We start from the raw sequence: 26199 nt of genomic DNA, 5'->3' as shown, positions 1-26199 counted from the left end.
TACTTGTGCTCTTAACCTCCCTGGCGGTATGATTCTTTCTGGTTTTAGGTGCTGAAAGCGGTACAATTATTTTGCATGAAAATTTGGCGTTTTATATGGTAGGTCTGTAATTCTTTGGAATAACTTACTTAAATCTGACAAAACAGGAGTCTAGTAGACATCCTGGGTATGATAAAGTTTGAAACACAAAATCATAAATTATAATATAATAAATAACTATAAATAATTATAATAGGGCTGTTACTGATTAAAATTTTCGTGTTCGATTAATCGTTTTTTTTTTTTTTTAAACGATTAATCGACTAATTTCGATTAATTATAACGCACATACAGATCCAACTACTTTAAGCTGATCTCCTTGCATTGAAACTCTGCATTAGTCAGTGGTAAATGTGGTATACACTATATACAATCACCCGACACTAGTTAGTTTCCACAATCCATGACTTAACTTCACACAAATACGTTTTAAATTCAAACTGTAGCACTGACGTAAGTAATTTTTTCTTATTAAACTTTAAGAAAAACTTAGAAAGTTTGTTTAATTTTAATTGTAAAACGTATCTAGTATATTGACTGTCACTCACTTTATAGTAGGGAAGTAGGCATCACTTTAGCCAGTCACGGAGACATACCAGAGTGTTTACATTTTCTGGAAGCAGACATGATCGCATTTTATTGACAATATACCCTGAAGAACTGAACAGTGTTTCACACGGAACAGATGTTGCCGATACACAAAGAGTTGTCTGCACAAAACTGCTTAGGACAGGAAAACGATGGTTATTTTTGCCCCCTTCCCCTGATGGAGCCTGATGCATCCTCCTGCTCCACAGATGCAGAGGTACCTCAATCCAATGGGTGCAGTTTGCTCGCATCCAGCAGGCTGTCTGGTGACGTCAAGAATTTTGATCGATCAAAAGAATTTTGATCGATCAAAAAAATTAAACATTAATCGAGGAATTAATCTTTAATTTCCCCAGCCCTAAATTATAACAAATAATAATGTAATTATTAAAAAAAAAAATTGTCAATAATGTATTTAAATCAAAAACACTGAAATTTGCTCAGTTGGAGTATTGTCGCTGTCATTACTTTTAGAATACAGTATACTGTATGTGTATTGGGTATTTATCTTTTTGAAGTTGGCGCCGATCTCCACCCCCATGCGTCGTAACGTCGCAGGAAACAGGGAGCTCGGCAGCACTCGGGCACTGTGTGAATTGAGCGAGGAGGCAGCCCGATCACACAGCGGAGAGGCATCGCAGGATCCAGGGACAAAGTAAGTAACTCTGCCTGCCTGGATACTGCAAAGCGATCTCGAGTCTGGCTCGGGGATACCACTAATGGTACTGAAATTCTACCCCGAGCCAGACTCGGGAATACCGCCAGGGAGGTTAACCGAACTGTCAAACCATCATAGCTGGTGTCATAATGATAACATGTGCAGCACCATGGCAACTGCAGATCAAACAGAGGCTAAGATAGCAGCTTGGAATACTAGGGTTGGTGAATAAGGTGATGATATATTTACATGACTAACCCAAACATGTGCAATAGAAATAAAAAAAAATAAAAAACAGGATATTGCATGTACATAGCTAGATCATTAAAGTTAACATTGCTTTATCTTATTCACTAAACTCTGTGTACATTTACTTTACAAAGCAGAAATGGTGCTGTATTGTTCACCTCAACCATTCAGTTATGTGCATTTAAATTATCCAGTCAAGGATTCACATAATATTTAAACATTGGACATTATTGTGGGGAAAATGTTGACAGTTGTCCACAAACTCAACAGAAAGAGAAGCCCATGTGCCTGGAATTTCCCCATTTAGATTAGTGCAATGTATACTGCAACCGTCTAGCTTGGGATCATGGAATAAATTTAGGTTTTACATTATTCTGCTTTTGCTGAGTAAAGAATAGTGGAAAAACAGTGGAGCTGGTGCCTTTTATCTATATCTGATTCTATAATATCTGAAAGCTGCAGAGGGTTGGTAGCTCTTCGCCCCGTTCTGTACCTGGATATTGCTGACAATTATTGAAAATTACTGCTCCCAGAGTGCCTTCAGCATTGAATTATAATGTTAACTTGTTCACTGACAGGCTCGGAAGAAACATGTTACTTTATCTTGTTAGTGAACTGCTACCTATTGAATTATTTTTTCTTGTAGATAGATTCCCTTTAAGAACATTGGGGCTGAATTACTAGTTTGTGCTCACTTCAGATGTGGTTTAGGGGGATTTTTTTTTCCACTGACCCTTGGTTGTAGAGATGAGTAAAGTTCTCAAATTAGTTACCCCCATAAACACACTGCAATAAATAAATTTCCCTATCACGGACACATGCTGGTAGGTTAATTGGCCCCAGTCTATAGTATGTATGTATATGAATGTTAGTTAGGGACCTTAGACTCCTTGAGGGCAGGGACTGATGTGAATGTCCCATATATTTGTAAAGTGCTGCATAACGTTTTGCCACTTTAAATACCCGTCATAAATAAATGAAAAATAAATAATATTGTCTTTTATATGATATTCTTTTTTTTTTTGTTTCTCAAAATTTTTGGGATTCTATCTGCTGCAGAAGTTATGAGTCAATTAGTGTTTGTGACTTGCAAATAACATACATGCAGTGTTTGAATATTGAACTAGACCAAAAGGGCAGTGTATAGTTTTTATTTATTGCTACTTTTGGCATATTGAACTAGATCAAATTGTCAGCTTATGTTTGGGTTTTTGTTTCTTTAGCCATACATTACTTTAAATCCTTAAATCAGTGAAAATGAGATGTAAATGCATGTCAGACATGGTAAATGCATGCGCTGCAAATATTCCTCTAAGGCAAGTGTGCTCGAACCTGCGGCCCTACAGCTGTTGTGAAACTACATGTACCTTAAGGCATTGCAAGACTGACAGTTACAAGCATAATGGGACTTCTAGTTCTGCAAAAGCTGGAGGTAAGGCTGTTGACTGAAATTGCGGGCCCCTGCACAGACTACCTGACAGCCCCCCACTCCCGAAGAAAATATTAAGGCTATATTTCGCTAAAAATACAATAAAATTATTATTGGCAGACACAAATACAACATAACTTACAGAATTCCTGCTAAATATAAATTATAAAACTTAGTTAATAAATAAAAATAAGGATGAGATGAAAAAAATATACAGGCTGGGCAGTTGGAGCTCCGGGATCAGAGAGACAGAGGGAGAGAAACAAAGTTACAGAGCTAACAAACTCAGGAGCAAAGCTAACATAGAGCCAGCGCTGGGAAGGGAATTAGTGTGGCACAACTGTCTCTTTCTTGGGAGATAAAAGCTGGCATCAGGGAGAGAGACCAGCTTTCAGCTGCTGGAGGAAGAGTTCTGCAATTGTCATCCATCACTAATCCCCCTCCCTGTGTGGGCCCCCCTGTGTCCTTGGGCCCCCTACAAGAGGAGCCCTGGCTGGAGGGCCACAGGTTGAGCACCCATGCTCTAAAGCATCTTAAAGCTGAACTCCAGACAACCAGATTAATATGCAGTTGAAATATGCATACATGAAATGTTTTACCTGCCAAAGCAATTGCAATTGCATTCAACCAGTCTTCCAACCCAGGCTTTCTTGCCAGCTAAAACAGCCAGAGCAATGACCTTACTTTTTTCTGTTGATGTTAGGCAATATATCTTGGTCACTAACCTACACTCAGTCTGTTAATTGGACAATAAAGGAAAAGCAACAAACCAATGAAATCACCACTCTTGTCTCTACTACAATAGAGCTCTGATTGGCCCCTCCCTCTCCTAGTCTGAGCGCCGTTGTGCAGTGGGAAAAGGAAGCTGTCATTAAGACAAAATGATTAATTCTAAACATATGTAAAACTACATTCAATGAATAGATAACTTGATTCAATTTTATTATACATGTTATAGCTTCTTGGAGTTCAGCTTTATATTAAATCAATTTTCCAGGTAAAAATTAGACTAGCTGTTTTTTTCTGTTTTTTTTTTTTTTTTTACATTCAGTTAATCTAAGCTTAAAAGGAACAACACAATTTTCTATGAAGTGGCATTTTTTAAAGTGTGTGTAAGGCCCAATTTTTTTTTGGGGGGGGGGGGTGGTTAAAGTGGGATAAGATTAAAACTGCTGTTAGGTTTTGATTGCTGTCTGTATCCATGCTAAGGAGAATTTCCCCTCACTTTCTGTCCTAAAGACGAAACAAGAAATGTAAAGAATGTTTTCCAAATTGGAGTAAAACATCTTAGACAGTTGTGACTAAACTAGTGTCCCCACTGGAAGATTTCCCTCACTTACTGTAGTAAAAGCTGTAAGATTCCCTATCACCTTCTGATACTGTGTCAATGATCACCAATGATCACCATTCGGAGAGAGTGAATCTTCCAAGTAAGGACACAAACAGAAAACTTGGAAGGGGTTTCAACACTTCTCTACTTTATCCAAAAAGTTATTTCTTTAGCTATATTTTAACCAAAGCAGTAGATTAAGCCTGGGAATACACTAGTAGATTTTCATTTGAAACTTTTCATTTTAAGAACATTCAGTTGATTTTCTAATTGTTAGTGGGCTCAAATCGATGTTCAGTTTTGACTGCAGTAATGAAAAGATTCAAAAGAAACAAAAAACTTACTAAGTTTATGAGGTTTTTTTCGGTAAAGTCAGTTTGCTCCGAAATCTAAATTGTTAACTACTTTCAGACAACATTTATCAAGCATTTGAATATACTGAGAATTTTCATTCACAAATCTATTGAGTATACTCATCTTTAGTGGAAGGTTGCCCGACACCAATGTTTTGTAAAGCATGCATTAGCTGATGGTCAATGCCCTTGTGTGGCACTGACTGGAGAAAGTTGCTGTCATGTTCAGTAAGGTATGGCTTCTTCTGAATCATTATTAGAGCACACAACACAATCTGGGCAGGTGTAGCTGATTATAATGTTAGTTTGGGATTTTGAATGAGATCTATGCTGATGAAGGTGTAAAGGATGTACTTGTGATTTTGACCACTGTGCTTGTCCTACAGAAAAATGTAATGATATCTCATATATTGCTGTATATGGCAGCTGAAGTTCCCAAACATGTGGGAGACCATGGCTTACTCTTTGTTTACACACACACTGCACACAGCTAAAGATATGTTATCCAATCATGAACAGAAAGGTCAAACATAATGAACAAAGGTCTCTATGCAATTCCCCCAATGTCCCTCAAACTCATACCACTTGAATCTATCCTGACATCATAAGAAGGAGCAGAAAAAACAGCATCTATGGTAACAAAGCTTCCCACGTTAGGAAAAGCCGTAAAACAAGATAACTTTGGTGATATGTTATGCAAACACCACCTTCCTTTATTGGTGTCTCCTCATGAGCACCCTGAATCACCCTGAATCAGTTTCCACATCTCATCTGTTACGCTACCACATCAACATCATCATAACCTGACTCACCATTAATAATGAAAATAACGCAAGCTGCAGCACTAAGTGCCCCAACATTCGCCACAGGTGCCCTGACCACTGCCACTGATTTAAAGTCAATTTTTTTAGCACATTAAAAAAGTTGGGAGTTTTCATACAGCTCTTTTTACTCCATAACTTTGACCTGCTTAGATTTTTTTGCAAAGCCACAAGACATCACCACCATCAGTACCACTTGTGCTTATATTAAATGTACAGTGGCTCCAGACTATGGGGAGACTGAGATGAGGATATACCTGTACTAAGGGTGGCTTAAAAAAAGAGAAGAGTGGTGGTAACTGATAGCGTTACTTAATCATTCTGTTTTAACTTGAATGTTGATCAAGTTTTCCAATTTACTATATCAGTTGCTTAGCTAGGATTGCTGGTTTGAAGCACTCTTGCTGCTACTGGTACTATGAGTGGAATAGTTTGTTTAGTACAGCTTTCCAAATTGCAAACTGACCATCTATTTACCATAATTTCAGGAAATAAAAGGAATCCCAGAGCAGCCTCATATAACCGGATACTAATATTTTATAGGTAAATTTGATCCAGGAAATATCTGATTGCCTGTTGGGGGATCATGAATGATTTTTTCCCCCCACTGGAGCAAATTGGATCATGCTTTATTGTTTTTTTTGTTTTTTTTTACCTTCCTCTGGATCAATGGTGCAACTGTATTCATTGAACTGGATGGACTTGTGTCTTTTTTTCAACCCGATTATCTATGTAACCTTCATCCCATGTACTCTACCGACAAACCATTTCCACATTTCATTGTTTTCTTTAGCATTTTATTCCAAATTGCCCCTGGTTTCCGGTGGCCATTTTAAAAAAAATCTCACACGGCAGAGAGTGTGAGAATGTTTGATAGCTAACTGTGAAGCCAAAACTGTCAGATAAATATTGTTAGTGTTGCAGTCCAAAAGAGTGAACACAATAGGTGGTTTATGTTCATATAAAAAAATTAAGAAAGAAAACACAAAACAGATGTTATTTGTTGCAAAGCCAAATCAGTGCGTTAAGCCACGTTATTACTTCAGAGAAACAGTTATTGTTCTTTTGTTTAACTGTTAAAAACAGCCCATGATCCCCTTCCAGTTTTGCTCCCTAATCTATATGCACTGAGGCTGGGCTCACATTAAATGTGTATACAAATATGTTCCGCATTGCACTTTGCTGCATGTTAGCATGTTTTTTTGTTACTTGCTTTGCTGAATTCTTAACACAGTCAGCAGTGCCAGACGAGTGCTAATATGTAATAAAGTACAGCAAGACACAATAAAATATGTGTGAGCTTTATAAAAAGAGGCCAAGCCATGCTCAGCATGGAGTCCTGGTCAAGGGAAACTAACAAAAACAGGATTTTCTTTTCCTGCACATGATTGGATGATGCAGTGCAAACAATTTCAACTTATTTATGTAGCTCAGTTAACATTCACTTTGCAAGGTGAACAGTCTCTACTCTCTTAGCAATACAACCCCAAATGCATACATCTAGCACACCTAGAGGTTGATTTACTAAAACTAGAGAGTGCAAAATCTGATGCAGCTCTGCAAACAAACCAATCAGATCCAGAATCGTATTGTCAAAGCTTAAATGAACTAGCTGAAGTTATAAGCTGATTGGCTGCAATGCACAACTGCGCCATATTTTGCACTCATTACATTTTTAGTAAATCAACCCCCTAGTGACAAGAAGCTAGTAGTGAACACTGACTATAAAGAAATGCACTGTCAGTGCCTATGTTGTGATGAATGGAGATGCACCGTTGCTGTGTTTGATGAGAGTACTAAGCAACATTAGGACAAAATTGTTGATTTGCAGTAGAAATTGTCTATTTAGCGTATCGAATAATATGAAGCTATGATGACTTGGGCTGTCATGTACAAGTGAAGTTTCAACATTGGATTTTTGCTTGCACATGATTGATTGAAATGACCCCAGCTTTAGAATCTCTCTTCAATAAGTGAACATTTTTTACCACCTAGTAAATCAGCCCCAGACAAAAGTACTGGCTGTAGTAAGTACAGGTGGGTAGGCACCAGAGAGGATGGAAGGGTATGCAATACAGCATAAAGGAAACCATACAAGATCACCAGAAATAATCAGGCCTCGTACACACGACCGAGAAACTCGACGGGCGAAACACATCGTTTTGCTCGTCGAGTTCCTTGTGAAGCCGTCGGAAACTCGACAAGCCAATTTTCTCTATTCCCGTCAAGGAAATAGAGAACATGCTTTCTTTTTGGCTCGTCGAGTTTCTCGACAGTTTCCTCGACGAAAATGTACACACGACCGGTTTCCTCGGCAAAAAAATATCTCCCAGCAAGTTTCTTGCTGGTTTTTGCCGAGAAACTCGGTCGTGTGTACGAGGCCTCAGTGTTACCTAAAGCTAGCAACCTTTCAAGCAGGTTGGTGTATTCTAGTTTGAATTCTGGTTTACATGAATCAGTAATCAACAGTTTCTGTTAGAATTTCCAACTTTTAGAATGAGAAGCTGTTGACTGTTGATATTAGTAATAATTATTCAAAATTGAAGAATTCATAGAAGGGCTAGTAGCAAATAAAGTACTGTGTTATAACTGAATATGTGACTGAACAATGACTGGGCACTAGTGGTAGTAGTGGAAAAAATTACTTTAATGGTAAACTTCTGGGCAATTTAACATTCACATACACACATACCTACGTATGCACACACGCATATACACACACTACTCCCTTTACAATAACCTATTCCCAGTTCACCTGGTTAAATGTGTCATATAATAAGATCCAGGCAGAATGAAAAACTAGAATTACAACTGACGATATGGCTGATAAATTAAGTTAAGGATTTGTATTACAACCTATGCTCACTTCAAGTACCCACACTGGATCAGGGGCAATTTCTGCCCTTTGTTATTTTTCCTGAAAATGAATGGTCGTTAAGGGCTTGTTCACACCATACCATGCGGTGGTGTGCAGAAAAATGCATCTCAGCCAGCATACTGTAAAGAAATCCTTAAAGTTACAATAGGCTTCTATTATAGTACACCAGTGACATGTATAGATTTTCTGAATTATAATAATATATTACTGTCACTGTCTGTGGTACAGTGAATGACCAGTCTGGATCTGCCCATCATCCCAGCATGCTATGGTTACCCTCACAGGCCACGTCTAGCACGTTTAACACAAAGGACACATTGGTATTAGTTGGGCTATATATAGTGAAAAGATAAAGATTAAGTAATGCACAGATCATAAAATAGCACTGCCTAAAAGCAAGTCACATAGAGATCACATAAAAACAGTTTTAGAACCATCTAATTACTTCTGATCAAACCCTGCCTAGAGTCTATCTTTTTAGGACTCTGCAGGCTGAGATTTCTTGTGAAAAAACTTGGCAATTCTAGTATATGAGTTTTCACTTTCATGCCTGGGGCTTAATATTAGAGTGTGCGTGATTTATTTTTATTTTTTTGTATTATCAAGTCTAGGTTTCCTGATAATTAGCCCAAACTACTATGATATCTTGCCACATGTATAGGATGCATGGTTACCTTTACATGCACATTGGCCAATATGTACTGATGGTAAAGCAGGGAGTCTGCACATTTTTGCCAGTCCAATAAACAATGTTTTAAGATGGAAAATATGTAAATATGCACTGATGGTAAAGCAGAGAGTCTGCACATTATTGCATTATGTGGACTGGCACATTATTGCCAGTCCAATAAACAATGTTTTAAGTGTGTTGCTGACAGTGTGGGTGATGTGTATAATTTTATGTATGTAAATAGTTTAAAAAAAATCCCCACAAAATTAGACTCACAAGCATCACACTATCAGGGAAGGATAAAATGGTGTAATATACTGGATAAGTGGATTCTTATTCAGCTCTAAACAGTTCACACCACTTTTCATTGCCTGATTGCACGTTTGATAGAAATATAGCTATACGTGTCATTCTATGATGAAAATGATTAATAGATTTGTACTGACTTGTAACCAGAGTGGGAGAGATTACTTTTTTGCCTTATATGTTTAAGCATTGGAAGTGAAAATTTAAGATCCCCATAAAAGATTACTTTAGTAAATCACTGTATATGCCTGCAGACAGTATAGTTATTGGTGACTAAGTACAGTACATATGGAGCCATGTCACATATGAATCATACATAGCTTATGGCCAGGGAATAATTCATTTACAGGATTTGTATAGAGCCAATTGTTTGCATAGGGCTTTACAAAATAAAGGCAGACAGAACATTTACAATACAATTTGATATAAGAGGGTTAGGGGGCCCTGTTCATGGGAACTTACAATCCAAAAGAATAAGTGAACAAGTACCAAGTTATGTTTTAAACAATGATTACCTGCTACCCTGATAATCTGGGGAAGTTTTCAGATGTAATTTGAATTGAATTAATGTTCAACAGATACACTTACATTTCATAACCTCTACAAATATCTTGTATATAACAAGGCCTCTTGCTCGTTTACTACTCCTAAATGGTTTACTTATACTTATTACTCATATCCATAAGAGAGTATTTATATTACCTTTATCCTATGTACTACCTGTAACCTATGATCCGGAATACCCATAACCTGCTACTTATATTTATATGCATTTATGTAGCTTTATTATTCTATATATATTATAGATAGTTTGTGGTTCATTTTATCCTTGCAAACTTGCCACTAAACTATCAGGGAGGATATACGATAAATTAATAGACACATTAACTTTTACATTACTTTACACAGCGGGTGATTGATTAAAATAAGTATTTTTTACTAATTTTTCACACAAAAGTAGCAGGAATTTCTTTTGCACATGAATGGACATTTAATGTACACACTTGCTGACAGTGAGAATCACACCTAATAGCGTAATGGTTTGGCATTGTGATGATGCCCCTTTAAGTATTTAAGTTTTTTATTTTATTTTACTTTTTAACTACTAATTAGACAGAAAAAAAATTGAATAGCATTTCTAAATAATAATCAGACCTGTGAGGGTGAATAAATGTATTTTAGAACCTTGCAGGAAACTTTCTGAGCCTAAAGTGGTTGATAACGTTGGGTAACTTGTAAATACTCAATAGATTTAAAATATGAATAACATAGATAAAATCACAGCCAGTGGGTAGAGATTATACCCTAACATTGTATACACTTTTATTGTCCTATATACACAGAAAGGACAATAAAATGTAAGTCTACTGAGTCTTTAAAAATCCTATATGAAGTCTTTCTGGCCCTTTTATTTCCACTGTATGGGTAAATAAATATATTTTCAAGGCAAGTGTGGCTGCATTTCCATGGATTGATTAGATGAGTGAATGAAATGTTTGTTGTCAGTAGGAGAAGGTTGAAACGAGAATATTGTCTGTATAAAGCCAGCACCCCTGGCCCTGAGAGACCCCCATATACAATGTACAGATGATGAATAGGAGCTGGGAGCTGAGATCGATGCTGTCTCTGTGCTGGCTCCACTCTCTCCTACAAAACTATAGAGCAATTAATTGTGGCTTGTCCCCTCATCCTTCATCTCCTTGTGGCACATATCGATGGAGATTACTGCTGATGGACCATTTTATCACCTTAAATAAACAGCCAGCACCTTTTTCTAACCTCACTCTAATATATGACTGTATACCTTGTGTACAAGGGAGGGCGATGAAGGAAGCCATGCCAATAGCTCTGTGTTATGCCACACACACCAGGCCAACCACTACCACATTGAAGCTGATTTACTAAAGGAGTTATAATAAATTGTGTGAATATTTACTTCAATTATCGCATTATGTGAAAAGCACATTTCAGCTTTTATTATTATTATTATTATTATTATTATTATTATTATTATTATTATTATTATTATTATTTAATCTACATATAATTGAATAACTGAAGTCACTATTCATACAATTTTGTGTAAAGATCCTCAACTACTTTAGCAATGTAGCCCAATGGCCTGATAGTATCAGGTATACATGACTTGTCTTTTACTTGACTCTAAAAAGATGGTCAGTGCACTAACAAGCTGGTGCTATTGTGTAGCTGCTACTATTGTTGTGGGTGTTCAGTAACTTGGACAGTACAGTCCTTCCCTGGTGGCTAGTGCCTCTCTGTGTTTGGAATGACCTGTGCACCCAGCACGAGATGGATCACAGGGACAAGTCATTATGATGACCTCTGTCTTTTAGGAATATTTCCTGTGATACAGAAAAGATTGCTGGTAGCCAACAACATCAATGAGCACTTCTCTCACAGCATTAGATCACTGCAAGTTTAGTAGAAGTTTCAGAAGAGACCTCTCTGGCAGCATCATCTAATGGTTACTAATCAGTTGATTGTTGTCATGGAAATAATTCTAATAACTAAGCAACTAGATTGATAGAAAGGAAGAAAGAAAGAAAGAAAGAAAGAAAGAAAGAAAGAAAGAAAGAAAGAAAGAAAGAAAGAAAGAAAGAAAGAATCAGTTTATGGTTGTCATTGAACTAATTCTAATAACTAAGCAGCAACTAGATTGATAGAAAGAAGGAAGAACGAAAAAAATAAAGAAAGAAAGAAGGAAGGAAGAAGGAAGGAAGGAAGGAAAGAAAGAAAGAAAGAAAGAAAGAAAGAAAGAAAGAAAGAAAGAAAGAAAGAAAGAAAGAAAGAAAGAAAGGAAGAAAGAAAGAAAGAAAGAAAGAAAGAAAGAAAGAAAGAAAGAAAGAAAGAATTAGTTTATGGTTGTCATTGAACTAATTCTAATAACTAAGCAGCAACTAGATTGATAGAAAGAAGGAAGAACGAAAAAAAGAAAGAAAGAAAGAAGAAGGAAGGAAGGTAGGAAGGAAGGAAGGAAGGAAGGAAGGAAGGAAGGAAGGAAGGAAGGAAGGAAGGAAGGAAGGAAGGAAGGAAGGAAGGAAGGAAAGAAGGAAGGACAGCAAAGAAAATGAAAGAACGAAAGAAAGAAATAAAGAGAAAGAAAGAAAGAAAGAAAGAAAGAAAGAAAGAAAGAAAGAAAGAAAGAAATAATCAGTTTATGGTTGTCATTGAACTAATTCTAATAACTAAGCAGCAACTAGATTGATAGAAAGAAGGAAGAACGAAAAAAAGAAAGGAAGAACGAAGGAAAGAAGGAAGGAAGGAAGGAAGGAAAGAAGGAAGGAAGGAGAGCAAAGAAAAAGAAAGAAAGAAAAAAAGAAAGAAAGAAAGAAAGAAAGAAAGAAGGAAAGAAAGAAAGAAAGAAAGAAAAGAAAGAAAGAAAGAAAGAAAGAAAGAAAGAAAGAAAGAAAGAAAGAAAGAAAGAAAGAAAGAAAGAAAGGAAAAGAAAAAAAAGAAAGAAAGAAAAGGCTAAATAGATAGATAGGTAGATAGATAGATAGATAGATAGATAGATAGATAGATAGATAGATAGATAGATAGATAGATAGATAGATAGATAGATAGATAGATAGATAGATAGATCTAGCTTCACTTCCTACATATATTTTATGCATTATAATTATTTAGCAACTACTAGTTAGCAGATTAGAGCCAATACCCCAGACTCTTTTTGCACCCTGGTGCTCTTTGCCCTGCTATGGTGCTCTGTATATGTGTCACTCTGGAGTTTCTATGTATTTAGCTGGTGATCCCAGTCCTAGTGTCCTATTCCAATAGTTCACCGCTAAAGCCCGGGGGTGACTGAAGATAGACGCAGGTGACTGCACAATGCATGCCACATACCCCGTGTACATACCTAGCGCTTCACTGTCCCCCTATAGAGGGATAGGAAAGCTGAGCCTGGATTTCGTTATGAAAAACGATATGTGATTTAATAATGATAAAAAAAAATGTATGGCTCTTAATATGATTATTGTGTTTAACCGAGGCTAATTGTTGAATATTTTAAACATATTTAAAAAAAAAACTCTGTTGTTCCTCACATACACATTAATTGCCATAGCGTAATAACTTTATAGAATCAGTGCTCAGAGGTTCTGTACTTTTACTACATGTTTCGTGCTCTCTATTATTACTATAATATAGATAGATAGATAGATAGATAGATAGATAGATAGATAGATAGATAGATAGATAGATAGATAGATAGATAGATAGATAGATAGATAGATAGATAGATAGATAGATGGATGGATAGATAGATAGATAGATAGATAGATAGATAGATAGATAGATAGATAGATAGATAGATAGATATGTGTATAACTATATATATATATAACGATATATATATATATATATATATATATATATATATATATATATATATATATATATATATATATATATATATATATATATATATATATTTATTTATATAACTATATATATATATATATATATATATATATATATATATATATATATATATATATATATATATATAAAACTACTATATAACTATATATATATATATATATATATATATATATATATATATATATATATATATATATATATATATATATATATATATATATATATATATATAGTAGTAATAAAGGAGAGCTCGAAATTTGTAGTCAAATTACAGAACCTAAGATCACTTATTCGGTAGAAATATTTTCTGTACACATATTTAGCGAGGTCTAATCGCCGGTATATGTAGGCGCGATAACTGCAATGCCCTATATAGGAACACCCTGTTATTTATTGATTGTAATAACTATAAATATTTGGTTGTGTAATTATTTTCTAAACTAAGGCAGCTAATTCATCAGAATCCTCCAAACTACTAGTTTCTGATACTTGATGCAGCAGCAATTCCTGTCGGAATGTATTATTTTTTTTATCTAATATAATGTTAACTTACAACCAGTAAAAAGTGATATATTTAACATATTTAGTTGTCCTCAGTGAATTAGGCTTATATGGAAAATACTTTACTAATACATGGAGCATTGGAGATATAGATGAGAAAGGATGGCCAATAGAAAATATGTTGTGTGTTTAGTGTAAGAATGAAAAGGAAATGTTCGCTTAATTGATGAAGTTACTGAGTGCAAACTTTATATATATAGTGTTTGCATAATTAAAAGTTAATGCACTGTCTATTGATTTGCAATATATTTTGTTTAACATAAAACATGAATATATAGCTTCTTAACATTAAAGCTGTCATTCAGTGATTTTTATATAATTCTTGGTATACTTTGTATTGGCATACAGCAGGAAAAGTCGGGTATCTGGAAAGTGGATACCCAAATACTGAAATAATTCCTGAATCCTGGCCAGCAGCACTCTCCTATAGCGATAAGAGCATGCACCTATAGGGCTGTTGGTGGATATGTGATGATGAGTACTGATGTGACTTTTTGTGGTTTGGAATGTGACGCTCAGTGTGCGGTGACACCATGTAGTCAGGTGCCCTCCTTCCTCCCAGGTGACACTGCCACCCTCCCCTCCCCACCACCATCGCTCTGCACAGGGCAGTAGGTGTACTAGGCTCTGGATATTTCTTGCAGGGGTACTTACTGTTGTTGGGGTCACTGGTGGGGTTGCTCAGAGGGATGATCTCCATCCTTTGCTGGCCATAGAGATAATAGTCCAACTCCTCGGGGGTGCACTGGATGCGGCTGGAGGCTCTCTCCTGACAGCTGGGGAGCACCAGGTCTTTCCTTGGTGGGCATGGCAGCTCCAGGCTGGATGTTGGTCCTATGACTGTAGGTATTGGGGTGATTCCGGCCAGTGATGAGGGGGCAGAGGGTGCTGATGTCGGGGTAGAGGAGGTAGATGAAGTGGAGGACAGGGAGGCTGGTCTCAGGCGGAGGTTGTCAGTTGAAGGCTCAGGGAGAGGAACATGGCTCAGGACTCCAGCCTTGACATGGGTCTGGGGGAAGAGCTGCTGCCAGTGCTGGAGGTAGACCGGGTCCACCTTCAGGAAGGCAGATCCAGAAGCCTCCCCGGGCTTCAGCATGGCCAGGACCTGCACACAAGACAACCATCAGACAGGGCTCATCATCATAATACAAAATACAATTATATCATTCTGTCTTATTCCCTTCTTTATTAGACTTATGTATACACAATGTATACATAAGTAGGTCTCATTCTATACTGACTGCCCTGCAATTGGCACAATGTGTATACTCTACACCAAATTCCTAGCTAACTGTCCTGATATGGGCACAATTTATACCCTACATCCGATTCTTTACTAACTTCCATGCAGTGGGTACAATATATATATATAGCCTAAATCCGACTCATTCTATAGTGACTGCCCTACAATGGGTGCATAGTATAGATCAAAGTGTTTATTGACTGTCCTGCAGTGGGCACAAACTATATAGCCTTGACTTAATTTTGTACTGACTGGGCACACATGTATACACCCTAGATTTCATTCTATACTGACTGGGCACACATGTATACACCCTAGATTTCATTCTATACTGACTGTGCACATCTTATATACCATAGACTTCATTCTATACTGACTGTGCACAGTTTATATACCATAGACTTCATTCTATACTGACTGTGCACAGTTTATATACCATAGACTTCATTCTATACTGACTGTGCATATTTTATATACCATAGACTTCATTCTATACTGACTGTGCGCATTTTATATACCATAGACTTCATTCTACACTGACTGTGCGCATTTTATATACCATAGACTTCATTCTATACTGACTGTGCACAGTTTATATACCATAGACTTCATTCTATACTGACTGTGCATATTTTATATACCATAGACTTTATTCTATACTGACTGTGCACAGTTTATATACCATAGACTTCATTCTATACTGACTGCATATTTTATATACCATAGACTTCATTCTATACTGACTGTGCACATTTTATATACCATAGACTTCATTCTATACTGACTGTGCACAGTTTATATACCATAGACTTCATTCTATACTGACTGTGCACATCTTATATACCATAGACTTCATTCTATACTGACTGGGCATATTTTATATACCCTAGACGTCATTATATACTGACTGGGCACAATGTATACACCCTAGATCTCATTCTATTGTATACACTCTAGATCTCATACTTTACTGACTGGGCATATTGTATACTCATCAGATCCCATTCTATACCGAATAGGCACAATGTATATACCATCGACTTCATTCTATACCGACTAGGCAGGCACCATGCATATGCCCCAGAACTCATTATTTACTGACTGGGCACAATGTATATACTCCAAATCTCATTCGATACTGACTAGGTGCAACGCAAAGCCTAGATCTCGTCATATATTGGCATCTATGCAATTATCACAATACAAAACCTAAACATAGATATGTGCATGACATTCCAATCTGTTGCAGACTGTACCCAGCACTGCCCAATGTAGCTCAGTCGCTACACAGAAGCTGATGTCTAAAATTTCCATGCTTGTGAAGGTAAACTTTCCTAAGGAATGTAGGTTTAACAAGTGAGCACACCAGCTGCTGTCAGTGGTAATGCACAATGTCCAGTGTACAGATAGAGGACTCTTACCTGTGTGTGATCCCTCCAAGCGATGTCTCCGAGGAAGGGGAAGAAGTCCAGCTCTGTGCCGGGGATATCCAGGACTGGGAAAGCTAAGTGCTGTGAGCAGTCTCTGATCACCCTGTGCTGGGCTCAGCTCCTCTCTGATCACCCTGTGCTGGGCTCAGCTCCTCTCTGATCACCCTGTGCTGGGCTCAGATTCCCTCTGATCACCCTGTGCTGGGCTCAGCTTCCCTCTGATCACCCTGTCTGTGCTGGGCTCAGTTTCCCTCTGATCACTCTGTTCTGTGCTCAATTTCCCTCTGATCACCCTGTGTCTGTGCTGGGCTGAGTTCCTCTGTGATCACTCTGTGTTGTGTCTGTGCTGGGCTCAGCTCCTCTCTGGCACACTCCTGCTGCACACGTGGGCTGCACCAAACACGAGTGTCTACTCCACTCAGGGGGGAGATTAACCCTTCCGCCTGACACTGAGCCTCAGATAGGTAATGCATGCAGATTGCAAGCTCCACAGCTCAGTGGATGTCTTATTTCAGAGTGACGTGCCTATATTCTGCACCACTGAGGGCTGTGCTCTCCTATGATCACATGTATACTGTACAACATGTCATATTTCTACAATCAGCACATGGACTGGAGGTAAATGACTTATTCAAATCTGACACCTGCAGACCCCTCTACACCATGATATTTGTTACATTTTTATGTCATGTATACATATTATTTTTTCTATCATTGGGTACTTTATTACAGTACTTCATTGTATAAAAACCAATGTTTAGTACTTCATTGGTCCCATATGGGTTCCATTAAATGAAATTGTGTTGATCAATTTCTATCTGAATTTTACACTTATATTAAAAAATATTTATAATTTTTTTTTTTTTAGAAATGTAGATCTGTCTGTGTGTTCTTCACAGCAAGATTGTAATTAGAATGCAACGAAGTAATGCACTTATTAAAGGTATGTAATTATTATGTATCTTAAATTAGAATACAGCTAATTAATGCACTCATTAGAGTATATAATTATTGTCTTCCATTAGAATATATCTAAACAATTCACTTATTAGGTATGCAATTTTGTTTGTCTTTTATTAGATTACAACTAAATCATGCATTTATTAGAGAATGTAACTATTATAACTTATCTTGAATTGCAATACAGCTAGGCCATGCACCCTTTAAGGTAAATCATTATTATTTGTCTTGGATTATAAAACAAGTAATTAATGCATTTATTAGGGTATATAATTAATAATTGTCTTGAATTAGAATATAGCTAAGCCATGCACTTATTAGAGGATACAACTATGAATTGTATTGCAATAAAATATAACTCACTCATGCACTTATTAGAGTATGTAATTATTATTGTTGGTTCTTTAATTAGACTACAGCTAATTAATGCATTTTTAGGTATATAATTATTATTTATATTGGATTAGATAGAATACAGCTAATTAACACATTTATTGAGGTATATATTTATAAATTGTCTTGAATTACAATATATCTAAGCCATGCACTTACAAGAGAATCAACTTGAATTGTCTTGAATTACAATATATCTAAGCCAGAATATAACTTGAAATTACAATATATCTAAGCCATGCACTTACTAGAGAATCAACTTGAATTGTCTTGAATTACAATATATCTAAGCCATGCATATACTAGAGAATCAACTTGAATTGTCTTGAATTAAAATATATCTAAGTCATGCACTTATTAGGATATGTAATTATAACTTGTCTTGAATGAATGTGTAAATAGCTATTGTGTTTGCTGTCAGCGCCCTGGTAATTTGTGTGACCCCCTCCAGAAGTCTAGTGATTTCTCATTAGGATACAGTATAACATAACCTTTGATCACAGGTCTGGTAACTACACGATCGTCTATCACCAATATGTGCTCAGTGAATTAGTATATGGGCTGATCACATCACAAGTGAGTCCCTTCTGACATCAATCTTATGAGTTCCTCCGAAATTCTTACGAAATCTTTCCTTATATTCCAAGATATGTTTAGGGAATTAAAATGACTTAAAAATGTATTTCCTCTATAGTCTAGTAAAAAAAATAAACGGTATAAAGGAGGGCAGCGTATAAAATGAATAGGCTCCTTCTGATATTCAAGCTAAAATAAAATTGTCTTATATCTAGCTGATATAGGGCTACAGATATTACTTAATTCGATTTAAAAAAATCATGTTAAACCAAAAAAACTGCTTTTACCCACAAAAAAAAATTATGACTTAAAATTCTCAGAGCAAGTTTTATTTATTTTTTATTTTTTAGCTCATCAGCATTTTTAGCCACCCTGCTGGGAATTGTGGTTCTTCAGCTGCTCGTTGGTCCCTGGTTGTCACATAAACATAGTCCTGAGATCCATCTAAGATTTCTATTTGATGCTTTAATTCAGAATTTAAAATCCCCCCCCTCTTTTTTTTTTTTTATACAACGGGACTTTTTATTGCCCTGTTACAAACAATGAAATAAAAAAATCCAACTGTCATTTTGCATTGTAGGTTTAAATGGCGTCTTTTGGGGTAATACAAACCGTTTGTATTTGAGCCACTTCGATAAACAAAGCCATCAGCCTACATATGGGGCCAGTGTGTGATGTAAGTTTATTAGGTTGGCTGGCTTTTTAGTTATATAAGCACATCGACCCCATAGTAGAAAAACTTGATGTGACCCTAAGAGGTATGGAATGGTTTCATGGTGACAGGGACATCTTTAGTGGACAGTGATAGCACCTATGACCAAAGAACTCCTCACAGCCAGGTATAGACGGATCTGAGACAATACAGCCAAGCTAACTACTAACTTTTCTTCTAATTTCTACATTTAAATACCATCAGTTACATATTTCCCTTTGGGTCCTTGCAAACTATGCTCCATCAACCTAACACAATCCATGATGGCCAAAAAAATAATGGGCATATCATTATTATAGGAATACTTTTTATACAGCAGTACGTCTTAAAATACCAGACACCCATATTGTATATACAACTCTGTATACAAGTACATTTATATATATGTTAGACTATTAACCTTGTGGTATGTGGTTACTTTTTACCAGTCCTTGGCATGTGTGTGTAAAAGAGGTAATGTGTTTCTTTTGTATTAGTTTGTATTTTATTTGACTTAAAATGCTTTTATTATGAATACAAAATGTTACTTTTTTTTGTATAGCTTTAATGTTCTATTTTTTTAATTTTTATAACATACTAGATTTTAATTCGTTTTATAAAAAGCAGTAAAATTAAAATCTGCTCTTTCTTATATAACCTATGCTTATAGTATATATTATACAGATCTTATGGGCGGTATACAATAAGATGATAATGTTGGTGATAGAAAAATAATAATAATTATAGTACGAATAACAATAATAACAACTACTGTTATTATTATTTATGGGTTTTTTTTGTTACACTAATGATAATATTGATTATTATTATTATTATTATTATTATTATTATTATTATTATTACTATTATTATTTTGGAGCCCTGAGGGCCTCTGCACTGGTTTATACCTGTTTTCTGAAGCTCATCTGGGTCTTGTTAGGACCCCTATTCTATATGATTACACCGCTTTGATATCAAATTTATTTTGTCCTTGTAATGTGAATCCAGTGATTGTGGTATTAATAGATCAGTCAGCAGCCCATAGTAATCAATCAGAAATCGATGAATGTAATGCCTGCTCGGTTGCCAGGGGTTACTGGACAGCCATGTCATTCCAGAAGCTCACATAGACGATCAGCCCTTTTAAGAAATAATTATCGCCGGCCAATCGATTAGGGAAACAACAAGGCGGAAATCTGGTTGTGCAGAAACAAGGAGTGGAAGTGTATTAAAGGTAGCAATAAAAGGGGAGACCTGGGGACGTTTTTTCTCCTTTGATTAATGACCTATAAAATAAATCCAGCGAGCAGAGGAGCCCCGATCAATAAATTAAGTATCCGAATTTATCATTTTCCAGTGAGAGATGAGATGCTGGAGGAGAGACTCTGCTCCATCCACAGAGGGTCCCGTCTCATCTGATTCCGTTTGACACTCAATTAAAAAGTTTGTATTTCATATTAATTAATCCTCTGCATCCCACCGAAAGACAAATGGTTTGCTGCCTCCTGACAGGAGACCGATAAAGGGCTCATGGAGTCTCCTGCTTGTAGTTTTAAGGTCATGAACAGCAGAGTTAATAATTCATTAATTGAGACTAGTATTCTTATAGGAGAGGGTGGGCACCCCTGTACCCTGTCCTCTGATCCCACTGATGGGGCTGGTATGAGCTCTGTACATGGGCACTCTACTGACACCTCTTCTGATCTCAGTCACCAATTTAAATCAATCGTAGATACCAATCATAAGTAGTGCCAGATGCACTTCATGGACTATTTTAGGGTTTCGGTACATGGGCACACTACTGCCACCTCTTGTGATCTGAGTATGATAAACCCCAATCAATCATAGATACCAATGAGTAGTTGAGTAGTGTCATATGCACTTCATGGACTATTTTAGGGTTTCTGTACATGGGCACACTACTGCCACCTCTTGTGATCTGAGTATGATAAACCCCAATCAATCATAGATACCAATCATGAGTAGTTGAGTAGTGTCATATGCACTTCGTGGACTATTTTAGGGTTTCTGTACATGGGCACACTACTGTTACCTCTTCTGATCTGAGTATAATAAACCCCAATCAATCATAGATACCAATCATAAGTAGTGCCAGATGCACTTCATGGACTATTTTAGGGTTTTTGTACATGGGGACACTACTGCCACCTCTTGTGATCTGAGTATGATAAACCCCAATCAATCATAGATACCAATCATGAGTAGTTGAGTAGTGTCATATGCACTTCATGGACTATTTTAGGGTTTCTGTACAACTGTTACCTATTCTGATCTGAGTATAATAAACCCCAATCAATCATAGATACCAATCATAAGTAATAGTCATGGGCTGTGCTAAAGCTTCTGCACATGGGCACACTACTGCTACCCATAGGTGTGCGCAGCCTATTGCATTAAGGTGTGCACACCAAAGCTAAAACACACATGCGTGTGTAATATACCATATATGCCAGTGGGCAAGTCAGTAGGGCTTTGTCAGCAGGGCAGAGATCAGTGTCAGTAGTTTATCTTTATTTGTATTATTATTATTATTATTATTTTTTTTACAATTTTATTTTTATTATTATTATTATTATTATTATTATTATTATTATTATTATTTTTTTATTTTTTTTAATATTATTATTATTATATTTTTTTAGGAGCCCTGTTTGGGTGTTTTTGGTGAAATATCAGTGGTCTAAACAGACCCCTGATTTCTAACTTTTGAGACAGAGTAAGGGACTCAAGTCCCTTACTCTGTCTCAAAAGTTAGAAATCAGGGGTCTGTTCCCCAGCCCCTTTCTCTGCAGCCAGGCAGTAGGGGGAATCTGCACAGTACAGGGTGATTAGGGTGTGCCCAGGCACACCTTACACCCTATGTGCACGCCTATGCTGCTACCTCTTCTGCTCCGAGTGTCACTAACTTCAATCAGGGATAGATACCAATCATTTGATATGCATTTCATGGACTGTGCTGGGGCTACTGTGCTGGGACTGCTGTGCATGGGCACACTACTGTCACCTCTTCTGATCTGAGTGTCACCAACTTCAGTCAATAGGATATACCAATCATGAGTAGTTCTATGCATCTCATGGTTTGTGCTAGAGCTTCTGCACATGCATGGGCACACTGCTGTCATCTCTCCTGATTTGAGTGTTACCAACTTCAATCAATGATAAATACAAATCATGTACAACTGGGATATGCAGCTCATGGGCTGTGCTAGGGTTTCTGTAGATGGGCATACTACTGTCACCTCTTGTGATCTGAGTATCATAAACCTCAATCAATCATACATACCAATCATAAGTAGTTGTCAGATGCATCTCATGAACTGTGCTAGGGTTTCTGTACATGGGCACACTACTGTCACCTCTTCTGATCTGAATGTCACAATCCTCAATCAATCATTGATACCAGTAGTTGTCATATGCATATTATTGACTGTGCTAGGGTATGTGTACATACACTACTGTCACCTCTTGAGATCTGAGTGTCACAAACTTTCATCACTTATATAGATACCAAACATGAACTGTCACATCCATCTCATGCGCTGTGCTAGGGCTGTATATGGAGGGTTATTGAGACAAACCCATTTGTAGTATATATGAAAAGCCTAAATGTACTCCATCAATATCACTATCCTGTGCAAATAAATACGACGTGTTATTGGTAACACAGGGAAGTGATGGCAACTGGCCACACTGGTGACAAGCATTTCATTTTTAACACTGTGTTCATCAAGATTATTTATTTTAATAGTGCAAAGAGCAAATTCCTGGTGCGAAAATATTATGAGCCGATTTCACCTGACTGCTTATCTGCTGCAATGGAGATTATTGATGATTATGTCTCATGGTTAACAGTGACATACTGTATATTAATATTTGCCTTGGTTAATAGTATTACATTATTAACCCTTCATGTTCATGGTACTTTCTATAATTTGTATGCAGATTGGCTGCTTTATGTTTAAACAGATAAACGCTCAACAACATACGACCCTAAAATAAAGCACACCTATTTAATTTCAGTATAGTAGCATCTATCTGTTTCATTGTTTCATTTAATACCTTTTGTTTTTATTTCTTTAGTAATATTCTTGTCTCCTAATTTCGTGAAACGGCACTTACACAAATGAACCGCTAGAGGGCATCCCTTTCTCTACTCCCAGAAGAGTTAACAGTTACAGACATTATACAGGCAAATCTACCAAAGGTCATTTATACTTTACATAGGATTTTTAAAATCTTCACCTGTTATGCCTTTCCGAAAACAGTAATATGGAAGGGAGGATTTAGTAAAGGAGTACTGTTTATTTAGTACAGTAAATGTTGTCGTATTTACTTCAATCACTTGCAAGACATTTTTCTTTTTCATTTTCCTTGCACATGATTGGGTATTGAAAGTGAACACAGTTAGGCCCCGTACACACGTCCAAGGAACTCGACGGGCAGAACTCATCGTTTTGCTCGTCGAGTTGTGTGTGAAGCCGCCGAGGATCTCGGCGAGCCAACTTTCCTCATTGAACAACGAGGAAATAGAGAACATGTTCTCTATTTGGCTCGACGAGGAACTCGTCGGCTTCCTCGGCCGAAAGTGTACACACGCCGTGTTTCTCGGCAGAATTCAGCTCCGACCGAGTTTCTGGCTGAATTCTGCCGAGAAACTCGGTCGTGTGTACGGGGCCTCACACTTTATCCACTACTTAGTGAACGTTTGCTATGCAAAGTGGATATGCATTTTGATGTCTTTAGTAAATTAGCCCTACCATCTTTAAATTAGGACCCAAACTATGGCCTCTCCTGACCCTATGGGACACTAGTTATAACTGCATTAGTCCGGTCTTGTGAAGCCTCGTACACACGACCGAGTTTCTCGGCAAAAACCAGCAAGAAACTTGCTGGGAGATATTTTTTTGCCGAGGAAACCGGTCGTGTGTACATTTTCGTCTAGGAAACTGTCGAGAAACTCGACAAGCCAAAAAGAGAGCTTGTTCTCCATTTCCCCGCGCCGATCGAACTGCGCATGCGCCGCCGGCTAAATTTCCCAGCGTGCATTGCTCCAAATGACGTCGCTAGGACTTCATTGGTTTCGACGTAACCGTAAATTACGTCCATCCGTATTCACGACCGACTTACGCAAACGACGTAAAAAATTCAAAATTCGACCCGAGAACGACAGCCATACTTAACATAGGATACGCCGCATATAGCAGGGGTAACTATCCGCCGGAAAAAGCCGAACGCAAACGACGTAAAAAAAGCGCCGGGCGGGCGTTTGTTTCTGAATCGGCGGAACTCCTCATTTGCATATTCCTCGCGTACAAAAAACGAAACGCCACCTAGCAGCCGGCCTGGAATTGCAGCCTAAGATCCGACGGTGTCGGATCTTAGGGAGATCTATGCGGAACCTGATTCTATGAATCAGGCGCATAGATACGACGGACGGAACTCAGAGATACGACGGCGTATCAGGAGATACGCCGGCGTATCTCTATCTGAATCCGGGCCTGGGAGTTTTAAAATTTGGACATATAGGATTGTGGCTGCTTTAAACTATTGGACTGGGCTAGAAGTTTGCCACATTTTTCTGTTCACGGAGTGTTCTAAGGAAGTAATCTTTGTGTTTTAGAATAGGTAACACATGTGTGTGAGTTGTTGGTGCTGCACACCCAGATTAAAAGAATTAAATGGAAGATCCCTCAAAAAACAGTTGGTTTTAAAAAATATATATTTATTCCATGTATCACAGTATCAAAAGAGGGAGTAAGGGGCATGAATTCATGGCAGCCATAAAAAGCAATTTTGGCCAATTCAAGAACATAGCTCATCAAGGAAGGGACATGTACACATAAACTCAAATTGTAACAACAATGAACCTATATGAAAATCCACATGATTTTCCTATGCGTTTCGACCAATTTAAGTTACAAGTCTTCTTCAGGGGAATATATTCAATTCCTGGCGAGAAGGTTCCGTTCCCTGGCCGAACAAATTGCTACTCATCTAAAAGTGCATCCAGCTTTGACGATCCCGGAGTTTCTCCACACGCCTCTTGGGTTCCCCACAGGTAAGAGCCCCACCTCCACACAGCTTACAAGGAGTCACCCCCTTACAACCGGGGGAGGGGAAGAGGGAAAAATGAGTTTTCGTTTGAGAGAGGGGTGCGACCCAACGACCACCCGCAGTTATCAGTAGATACGCCGGCGTACTCGCTCTGTGGATCTGCCCCTCTGTTTTTACTGTGAATTGTTATACAGAGTACATTTTCTAGTAAAGCAAGCACAGGCAGGGATGGAAACACAACCTGGGTATGCCCTTAACAAGAAAAGAAAGCCCTTGGCCTATACACCACCTTGTCACTATGCAAAAAATAAAAAAGTCTGCCACACCTTTCTACAACACTTAGGGAAGGGCAGGTGCCACCAAATGAAAGAGAAAAATCCACAGCCAGGGGAAAAGGCAGGCATCGGCAACATGCTGCCTGCCCTTCCCCAAATTTTGCTTTTTTGGTCGCAAATAACAGAGAGGTAGTGTGGAGAGGCTCAGGGGAACTGTTAGGTAGATTCAGTAAGAGTTAGGCTGGCTTATCAGTAGATAAGCCGACCTAACTC

At 37.5% G+C, this 26199-nt stretch overlaps 1 protein-coding gene across 2 annotated transcripts in view; it reads right to left on the bottom strand.

Annotated features, from left to right (window-relative positions):
• The window catches only part of PRDM6 (PR/SET domain 6), a 184243-nt gene extending 166766 nt beyond the window's left edge, over positions 1-17477 (bottom strand). The window contains exons 1-2 of one of the 2 annotated variants that reach the window (XM_040344342.1): positions 16948-17477; positions 14938-15388 (exon numbers count right to left, since the gene is read on the bottom strand). In XM_040344342.1, coding sequence (XP_040200276.1) covers positions 14938-15379 — 442 coding nt within the window. In that variant the 5' untranslated portion in view covers positions 15380-15388; positions 16948-17477. The remainder of the gene's footprint in view (positions 1-14937; positions 15389-16947) is intronic. The other variant, XM_040344333.1, reaches the window with a different exon arrangement.
• Positions 17478-26199: the final 8722 nt, after the last annotated feature.

Source organism: Rana temporaria, chromosome 1 (genome assembly GCF_905171775.1).
Source record: "Rana temporaria chromosome 1, aRanTem1.1, whole genome shotgun sequence".
Classification (NCBI taxonomy): Eukaryota; Metazoa; Chordata; class Amphibia; order Anura; family Ranidae; genus Rana; species Rana temporaria.
This window is presented reverse-complemented; position numbering and strand designations above follow the sequence as displayed.